The sequence below is a fragment of the Lactuca saligna genome, chromosome 1 (assembly GCF_052625555.1).
Source record: "Lactuca saligna cultivar CGN05327 chromosome 1, ASM5262555v1, whole genome shotgun sequence".
Taxonomy (NCBI): domain Eukaryota; kingdom Viridiplantae; phylum Streptophyta; class Magnoliopsida; order Asterales; family Asteraceae; genus Lactuca; species Lactuca saligna.
This window is the reverse complement of record NC_136417.1, coordinates 116,703,748-116,713,912: the sequence shown is the minus strand read 5'-3', so window position 1 is coordinate 116,713,912 and position 10,165 is coordinate 116,703,748. Positions and strand designations below refer to the sequence as shown.

Sequence of the window (10,165 nt, the reverse complement as noted above, 5' to 3'; positions counted from 1 at the left end):
CCATGAACCACCGTTGACCACCACCGCCTGAGGTGGCAGTGGGTGGTGCCCCAGCCTAGTGAAACCCTAATCAACCTAAAACTTAACCATTGGACCTAATTGGTGTGTGTTTGGGTTGCAAACCCTAATTAGGGTTTAGAAACCCTAATCTTGGAGGCTTTTGTTTCGGACTTGCCGGGACTTGTGTTTTGGACCGTTGGATTGGAATTATGAATTATTCCCGACCACATTGTATGATTGACCTAGTAGAGTGATGGGCTTAATGTATTAAGTCCTTAATGGGTTAAGTGTTCTCACTTAACCCTAATCGTCATTTTATGTGAAAACCCTAATCGTGTTTAGGCTTCGATTTGGACCTTTCTTTTGGGCTTTGGTGATTGGGTTATTGATGGGTCATTTGAGAACAAGTGTATGGACTAGGAAAAATTGGATGAGCTTTAGGGTAAGGCCCATGTAAGCGGTTTGAGCCCAATTTAGAAAAATTGGGCCATAAATTGGGCCTTGGTTGATTATTTGACTTTTAGGCCTTCGGAGTGTGAGTTTGAGCCTTGGGCTTGGATCAACCTAGATTGGGGGTAAAATGGTCTTTTTACCCCAAGTATGGATTTACGGTTATGCTTTGGAACCTAATTATTAATTGGGTGTTGTTTTGATGTTGACAGTTCAGGGATCTGCCAGGCAGCATCTAGAGTTTTACCCGCAGGACTTAAGCAGTGCGAGGTGTGTCTCCTCACTAAGTTTAGTGGGTCAAAGGAACCAAAGTCGACCCATGGTTTATATGTTAGGATGATAGAGGTATGCGTGACTCTTGCATGTGTTGTACGATGATATGCTTACCGGGCGAGGCTCGTTACCAGGCGGGGCCTGATGAGTAGATTTTATGTTAGTTATTAGTATCTGGTTTTATGCTTTGATACCAAGTGAGGCCTGATGCCAGGTAGGGCCCGATGACTGCATGGTGTGCTATATTCTTTATGATTATTTCATGTGCTAGTATGGTTATATGTCTATATGATTATATGGTTATATGGTAATGTGTGTATCGGGCGGGGCTCGATGACGGGCGAGGCCTGATGACTGGAACCATTACTTCCAGGGTTTATCTAATAAGAACTAAGTCCATAGATGCCGATGTTATCAATTATGCCCGGCTGGTAATGTTCATTTGTAAGGCACTAAGTCCATAGCTTCCAGGGTTTTTAGAGTACACCTGGTGAACACGTCGTTCACAAACACCTACAAGTTACGAGCCTGCTAGCGTTTCACTGAATTGTCTAGAATAGTCCATGGTCGTCATCAGTACTCTATTAGATAATTAGATCATCACTAAAGTCAAGGCTTCTCATCATCTATATCATCTTTCATCTCTCATCATTCATCTACCCATCTTTACCCAATATATTTATAGGTATAAAAATACATATATAGTTTATATCACGTAAAACATGTATAAATCGCTCATCTAGCATAATAGATAATAAGCATGTATACCATGTATTAATATTAAATACTTCATATCTATGTGTAAGATGAAAGTAACCATGCACTCACTTTTTAAAGTAACGACTTGAAATTCTGGCAGCGCTTCGCTTCTAACCATTGTTTTTTAATTTGACGAAACCTAGTATCATTATTACTAGATTTTAGTCTAATGTTTATCAAGACTAATTATTAGTCTAGATTTATCATTAACTCAAAGTCTACTTTCATGATATATCAAGTAAGGAACAACCAAGTTGGATCATATTGGAGGTATGGTCCGTTTGGTATACGAAGTATATTGTTTGGAAATCCCACTTTAAACATCTCACTAAATCACAGCCTAGACATTATCCCTGTAAGTAGATCAATCAGTATAATGACTTGGAATCAATGATAAATCTTGTTTATAGGTTCATAATAACGATAATGAACTTAAACATAAGTTATACGTAAAGTAGGGTAAGCATAACTCACTTACAAGGGGATTTAGTGAGGAACCGTGTTCTGTGCGGGCAGAACTTCTGAGCCGAAAGCTCTTCTTCTCGGGGCCTTCTGGCACTCCGGGACTTGCTTCTAACACCTAGGAGGTGCTAATGAAAAAAAATTAGAGGGTTTTGGGGTGTTTAGGAGAGAAATGGATGAGAAGATGTGAGAAAAATGAGTGAAAACGTCTTCTATTTATAGGCTGCCAGCACCCTTGTACGCGTCGCGTATGCAAGGGGACGCCGGGCGTACTCAGTATGTTGGGTGTACTGGTGCCACATGCCGAGATCGCATGTGAAGCCGTGGGGAAGAAGGTGCGGCTGAGATTGTGCCACGTGTCGCCTTAGAGCTTAACCCAAAAATTAATTATCTTTTAAATTCCGTAACTTTCACATATCAGCTCCGTTTATGACATTCTTTATATCCATGCGTAGGTAACGACGTGATCTAGAACTTTCGTTTAGACTCCGTCGACTAATTTTTCTTTATTTTTAAAGTTATATTTTAACAAGCTTAGATAGTTAAAATCCGTTAAAAATTTATAACTTTGTCATCCGACATTCGTTTTCGACTATCTTTATATCGTTTTAGCTCCTATTAATGAGATCTCCAATTCTCATTTAGGTTTTTTCAGCTAAAAATTGGTAGATCTAAATTTCGATTTCCGAGCTGTGTACTGCTACGCTAAATCTTAGAAAAATCATAACTTCGTCAAACGAAGTCAGATTTGGACGTTCTCTATATGCACGTTATCGGTTTAACATATACTACAACTTTCGTTTAGATGCTAAGGCTAAAAAGTAGTTTATCAAAAATTTACTTTTTACGATACGCAGAGCCGTGCTGGTTTAGTCGTAAAATTTTAACGGGTCATAACTTATTCGTTATAAGTTGGATTTCAGCGTTCTTTATATGTGCGGAATCCTGGTGACATATATTATAACTTTGGTTAAGATTATTTATGCTAAATAATCTTCTATTAAAAATCATTTTTAACGCTTATTTTATCTAAATTGACTTGCCCGAATCTACGGGCATTACACTTTGTTATTTGACAACATAGAATGTGGTTCTTCAAGTGGTAAATTGGCATGTTTCTAAGAAAGAACGATCTATGGCGGGTCAAGTTTTGCTTCAAGGTTCAGGTGTTGCTAAATGAACAAATAATGTGGTTTTCACTTGTCGGAGCCCGAAAAGAGGCTTACAAGTGATGGTGAGATAGTGTGTATACAAAGAATATGAATGTCAAGAAATGACTAAATGACTATGATGGCAGGATATCGAGTTAGCCATTTAGGTCATTGTCTCCTGAAGTGTGCCACCTATAGAACCTAGTACCCCATAGTCAATTACAATAAGAAATGTGTTGCATCAAAATGGCAAACATCACGACCTTCATGGCAATTTGGTGGAACATATATTCCAAATTAATTATATCAATCTCAATACTTCTATGCGGGACCATGCTCAGGTTTTTTCGAATTGAAGAACTTGTTTAGTAATTTTTTATTCTATGTTTATTAATTTTAATGTTATGATATATATATATATATATATATATATATATATATATATATATATATATATATATATATATATATATATATAAGTTAATTATTATATTTTTTATTTTTAATTTAATGAAATGTTTGATTTAAAACATATATACATACATATTGTAGACATTGCATAAATGGATAATGACTTGAAAGGGTAACGGATTTTTTTGTTTACATTTAGTTACTGAATTTTTTTTTCGTGATTGATTTACCACTAAATTATTTGAACTTGTTCATATTTTACCCCTATGAACGGTTATGACCGGTCATAAGGGTAAAATGTGAACGATTTCAAATATCCAAGGGTAACTCAAGCGCGAAAAAAGTTCAATGATTAAATGTGAACAAAGCTGAAACTTCGTTACCCTTTCAAGTCATTATCTTATAAATGGTTGTAAATGTTATTAAGACTGAGCACGAACAAAATATTGAGGTCACATAAGTGAGTATGTTGTAATATTCATGTGATATATATTTAGTGTATAAGGTACAAAAAACATCACTTAAAACTGTAGTTTCTATGAAATCGTTTCTATGTGATTGAAGTCATCACAACCTTTTTCCTTTAGTTTTTGTGTGATTGAAATCGCTCTTACTGCACTTAAAGTGTTGTTTTTTTGTATCTTATACACTTAATGTATATCACATGAATATTACAACATATTCACTTATGTGACCTCAATATTCCGGATGTGCCCATTTTCAACAACATTTAGAACCATTTATGAGATAATAACTTTGAAGGGTAACAAACTTTCAATTTTGTTCATATTTAGTCTTTGAATCTTTCGTACGTGATTTACTCCCGAATTATTTGAAATTGTTCATATTTTACCATTATATAACCGGTTCGGTAAAATATGAACATTTAAATAATTCAAAATCAAACAAATAAAAAGAACTTTAATGATTAAATTTGAACAAAATTGATATGGTTATCTTTCAAGACATTCTCTCTTGCATAAAAAGTAAAAAAGAAAAAGCATTAAAATTAAACGTGACGCCCTTTAATCCAAACGAATGATAAATCTAGTCAAAACTCAAAATCGGCCCAAACAATAGATACACTTTGTTTTGATATCATACAAATCCTTCAGGAGTCGGGCCACCAACGTGTCCTGCCGGGTATATCCCATCACGTGTGTCCCTCGCTGACCAGGTCAATCATATATGAACACCAAACTTTCATAATCCTCCCACACTCATACACATCTACTGATTTCTTTTTTAAATTGCCTTCTAGGGTTTCAGATCCTGCTTTTTCACTTGTAAGATCGCTCTTCTTCTCTTGTATTTACACATGTAATGTTGTGTGATTTGATGCGATAGCTGTTTTATGATCTGACTATTCGTACAATCTCTCTTCTTCTCCCGCATTATTAGTTTCTGCATTGGAGATGTCGAAAGCTGGAGCATTGGATCTCGCATCTGGACTTGGTGGCAAAATTGAAAAAGATGATGTCCTTTCAGCTGTAGACAAGTATGTATTATGATTCGATTAAAGCTTTCTCAATGTTTTGGAATTCTCAAGTGTATTAGATTACTGAGTGCATGTAGGCATTTGATTCGCTCTCGAAGTGATTTGTTTTTCGCTACAATCGATCGATTTCCAGTAACTAATTTCGTGGCTATTGGATGTTGTTATCCCTATTCTTTTAATTAATACTCTCGATTTGAAGGTGGAAGATGTCACTTTCAACTCTGAAGACATGCATAAGTTTATAACGAATAGCACTACAAACAGAACAAAATTGGTCAAATGCGACAAAATCTATTAAACACTGAAAATCATTTTAAAATTTCTCTATTTAGACAACAAAATTGAAAGCACCTAAAAAAGGAGCTACAAATCTACAATGATTATGTCATTGTGATCAAATGTTACCTTCATCTGTTTTTTTTTTTTAATTACTTTTCAGATGTGCTTATTTCTTTTTATTTCACTATGAAAAGAGTGCTGAACTTCTACGATTTAAGACCAAACAATTCAAAAAGACTTGTTAATATATGTTCATGTTGCTATCAAATACATATGTGGTATAATAATCTATATAATCTTGTTATTTATTTATTTATTTTTTTGTCTCTTGTTGCAGGTATGAGAAGTATCATGCCAGTTTTGGAGGCCTTGATGAAGAAAGAAAAGCTAACTACACCGACATGGTAAAAGATAATTGGTGTTTAATCTCTGTATATTTCTCCTTATGCATGTATAATTGTATATCTTTTAGCTCCTAAAGGGAATACAAATTTAAAAAAACACAAAAAACAAGACTTTCGTTCAAAATTAACTACAATGACTTGCTACTTATTTTAGTGGGATCATGATTCATGCCATTTTTAAAACCTATCATTCTGTTTCAGGTTAACAAATATTACGATCTTGCCACAAGCTTCTATGAGTATGGTTGGGGAGAATCATTCCATTTTGCCCCAAGGTTTGTACTTTGTAATTAATCTGTTACATTATATATATATATATATTTTTATTGATCATGAGATATAATAATAAAAAATTACATTCATTTTGGTTTGCAGATGGAAAGGGGAATCTCTTCGTGAGAGCATCAAGCGACATGAACACTTTCTTGCTTTACAGCTTGGCTTGAAACCTGGACAAAAGGTGATCTTTCTTCATCCAATCTAAAATTACATGTTTTTTGTGAAAGGAACTATCATATTTATAGTTTTGGCCCAAGTTTTAGACTTTTTCACAAATTTGGTCCACACTTCTTTTTTTTTTTGCCTTTTTTTACAAGTTTACTTGTTCTTCAACTTTTTGTACAACTCTTTTCACAACTTTTTGACACTCTTCTTACAACTTGTGGTTTTTAATTTTTAAAAAACGTAAGTAGGAATGTTAAAGGAAAGTTCTTTTAACAGTACCTAAATAATTAAATAAACGTGGAAAAAACGTAAAAAGAGTTGGGGGAAAAGGTGTAAAAAAGGTAAATTTATATAAAAAACTACATTTTGGGAAAATTTGTAAAAACAAAAAAGTTTGAATCAAATTAGTAAACTTGGGCCAAAACTGTAAATATTAAAAGTTGACCTGTTGTACCTGATATAGCAGGTGAAAAACATGAAAAAACAGTCAATTACCCAAAAACAGTGTTAATCCTTGGTCAAATACTCTAAAACCTTTTGGATTATTTATTTATTTTACATTAAATATTGAATTTATTCTGTGTGCAAAAGGTTTTGGATGTAGGATGTGGAATTGGTGGACCATTGAGGGAAATTGCTCGATTTAGGTACCCAACTTTTACATTTAACATCAGATGCGTCTTTTTTATTAATATTAATATTTTTTTATTTTTTTCTCAACATTCATTTTATTTGGATTCAGTATAGATTAAATTTTACTTGTGTCTCTAGTTCAACATCTGTGACAGGTTTAAACAACAATGAATATCAGATAACAAGAGGGAAGGTAGTTTCTATTTTCAAATATATATATTTGCTTAAATTGCTTCAATTATTTTTATTTTTATTATCAGACTTATATTTCTACTTTTTTTTTTTTTTTTTTTTTTTTTTTTTTTTTTTTTCTCTAGACATTGAACCGTGTTGCAGGTGTGGAGCAAACCTGCAGCTTTGAAAAGGTCAGTTTCCGTCAAGTTTTCTTTAATGATGTGGATGGGAGGGCGTTTTCGTCTTTTTCCTACCTCGTTCCAACTAACTACCAAATACGAATGCAGGCTGATTTCATGAAGATGCCATTTCCAGAAAACAGTTTTGATGCAGTGTATGCAATTGAAGCTACTTGTCATGCTCCAGATGCGGTATTTATATAATTGCTTTATTTAAAAAAAAAATAATATAAAGTTTTACTCTTTTAAAACCTTTAAATTTATGACCAAAAGGTTGGATGCTATAAAGAGATATACAGAGTCTTGAAGCCTGGTCAATCTTTTGCTGCATATGAGTGGTGCATGACTGATGCTTTTGACCAAAATAACCGGGACCACCTGAAAATTAAGGTATTAAATGATACAAATCTTTTTTAAAAATTTCATGATTATAAATAATTAAATATATTACGATTTTTTTCTCCGAAAAAGCTTGGAAATTTTGTTTTTGTTCATTTGTTGTGATCTTTTTGGCATTTCTCATGTTTAACTTGATGTAGTTGTAAACAAAATTTATCAACTATAATTAAATATAACAATAATAATAAAAAAAATTCCATTCTATTCCTACAGGCAGAAATTGAGCTTGGTGATGGCCTCCCAGACATTAGATCAACAAGCCAGTGTCTTGCCGCTTTGAAAGAAGCAGGTTTTGAAGTGAGTCACAACTCACAACCAATCAGTTCTATGTCTTATATTGCTTTTGACATGCATTTGACTGAGACTGAGACTGAGACTGATTAAAGTCAATGATACAATAATTGCAATTTCTTGTCCTACTCAAAAAGGTGGGACAAGGTCTTGCTCTCAATCTCTTGTCGGTGGAAAAGACGTAAATACCCTCCTCATCCTCGTCATAGAAAATAGTTCTAGAAAGTTTGTCCAGTCCCCGTCCAGTCTTGTGTAACAAACGCAGCCGTAGGCTGCGTTTGGACATGAGACTGGACTGGACGGGGACTGGACAAACTTTCTAGAACTATTTTCTATGACGAGGATGAGGAGGGTATTTACGTCTTTTTCACTAATAAGAGATCGAGAGCAAGACCTTATCCCACATTTTTGAGTGGGACAAGAAATTGCAATTTTTGTCCCATTGACTTGTCCAAGACCATTTAACCTTTTCTGTTTTGTGTAGCAAGTGGGACCTTACACAGCTATTAATATAATTTTTATATTAAAAAAATACAAACTAATGTTTTTACACGTATACAAAGGTTATATGGGAGAAAGATCTAGCTAAAGATTCACCCCTTCCATGGTACTTGCCTCTCGACACAAGTCATTTCTCTCTTAACAGTTTCCGTCTAACAGCTATTGGACGTTTTTTTACAAAAAACATGGTAAGATCCATTGACATGAATTGTTTGACTTTTTTTCGTTATATTCGCACACCAAAATTACTCTTATTAGTGCATTATTTTATTTTAATTTTTTAGGTCATGGCCCTTGAATACGTGGGACTCGCCCCAAAGGGGAGTCAAAGGGTTCAATCCTTTTTAGAGAAAGCCGCAGAAGGGCTTGTTGCTGGTGGAAAGTAAGAACTTTTTTCCTATATATTTTATATTATATTCCCTCGTTATCGTAAAAATCAAAAGTTATTATTATATTTTTTAATCTTATTTCTCTTATATTCTCTGATAAATCTTTTCTTTCTTGTGGCAGGAAGGAAATTTTCACACCAATGTACTTCTTCTTGGCTAGAAAGCCCCAATAGAAAGCTAATTTTATAAATATAAACATTTTCACCCCTGTTGTTTATCGTAACTAAATAAATTTGTTATTAAAAAATTTAAGTTAGTTTTGAAACAAATATTTATTGTCTCTAGTTATTTTACTTATTGTCCTACGCATTGTGAATAGCTTTGTTTTTCTGATAATTCACAGTTGTAACGTGCACTAGTAGGCATACATTTAATTAGAGGTACACATTAAATCATTTGAAAAATCATGGTAGTGGATGAGTAAATGTATAACAACCTCATAAATTTAGATTGTCCTTGCTAGTTGCTATCAAAATAAATTGGATCTATAAATTTATCATTATTATATAGATATTTTGTTATTTTCATTTGGCACTTATATATTCTCACAAAAAAATATTTCTATGGCCTGGTACCTCTAAAATATCACTTCTTTGTAGGACCTTTTTTTGTAAAGACATGACATGCATATCACAACACATAAGTTAAAGCTTGCTAAGTTTTTAATGCATGTAGATAAATAAATATTAAATATTCAACACAAATGTGTCTTGATAAGTTAAGAATGGTTATTAAAAACGTGTATCATTTCAATTAGGACGAATCCTTTTGTAATAGGTAACCATGTATAGTTAGGATGCTCAAGTGTTTTTACTTTGTCTCGGGATTTAATATTAGCTTGCATAAAAAATTAGTTAATGGGAGTTGGGTTTGATTTTAATAAAGTTGAAGAGATCGTTGAGCTACTTAATTGGTTGCTCTCATATTCATTTGCCTTTTGCGTACCGTGAGTTGTTTGGGGTGAGCATTTGGACCGGATTGGAACGAACTGGACCGGACCGACTCTTGGACCGGTTTCGGAGAATATTGTGGACCGTTGATCGGACAAGGTGAGACTTACTGGTCTAGGTCCATATCCGGGTTTTCCAGTTCTTGGACTTGTTTCGACTTACCATGGGAACTTGCATTGGGAATCGCGGGTTTTTGGGTGGAAGGTCTTCATTTCAGGGGGTTACGAATTAAGGAATATGTGTACCAAGGGTTTCAGTTGAAGGGTTCAAAATTAAAGGATGGTTTCAGTTTTGATGGTAGAGCAGGCTCTTTAGATTATGTCTCGGATTGGTTTTATCTGTGTGGGGGTCAGGCTAGTAGGCTAGTATGGGGTTTCGAAATTTCAGCAGCGGTATGTTGGTTCGGCAGTAGCGTTTGGTCTGTAATTCTGTTATCTAGTGAGGACATCCGGTTATCAGGAGTTGAGTAGTCCATTTGGGGATAAGTATAATGGAATTAGCAATGGTTCAATGTAGGT

At 34.1% G+C, this 10,165-nt stretch overlaps 1 protein-coding gene across 1 annotated transcript; it reads left to right on the top strand.

The window, feature by feature from the left end:
* Positions 1–4,670: 4,670 nt before the first annotated feature.
* On the top strand, positions 4,671–8,966 carry LOC145043690 (cycloartenol-C-24-methyltransferase-like). The gene is made up of 14 exons (XM_078992416.1): positions 4,671–4,792; positions 4,908–5,004; positions 5,621–5,687; positions 5,889–5,962; positions 6,063–6,147; positions 6,723–6,778; positions 6,903–6,957; positions 7,082–7,129; positions 7,226–7,309; positions 7,391–7,507; positions 7,730–7,813; positions 8,371–8,496; positions 8,593–8,690; positions 8,819–8,966. The coding sequence occupies exons 2-14, from the start codon at positions 4,922–4,924 to the stop codon at positions 8,868–8,870; spliced, it is 1,029 nt and encodes a 342-aa protein (XP_078848542.1). The 5' UTR covers positions 4,671–4,792; positions 4,908–4,921; the 3' UTR covers positions 8,871–8,966.
* The last annotated feature ends 1,199 nt before the right edge of the window (positions 8,967–10,165 follow it).

Bases quoted from the DNA above. Each gene is read 5' to 3' on its own strand.
- LOC145043690 (XM_078992416.1), top strand. From the start codon at position 4,922: ATGTCGAAAGCTGGAGCATTGGATCTCGCATCTGGACTTGGTGGCAAA. The intron at 6,148-6,722 runs GTGATCTTTCTT...TGTGTGCAAAAG, and splicing joins GCTTGAAACCTGGACAAAAG to GTTTTGGATGTAGGATGTGG. The intron at 7,310-7,390 runs GTATTTATATAA...TATGACCAAAAG, and splicing joins CTTGTCATGCTCCAGATGCG to GTTGGATGCTATAAAGAGAT.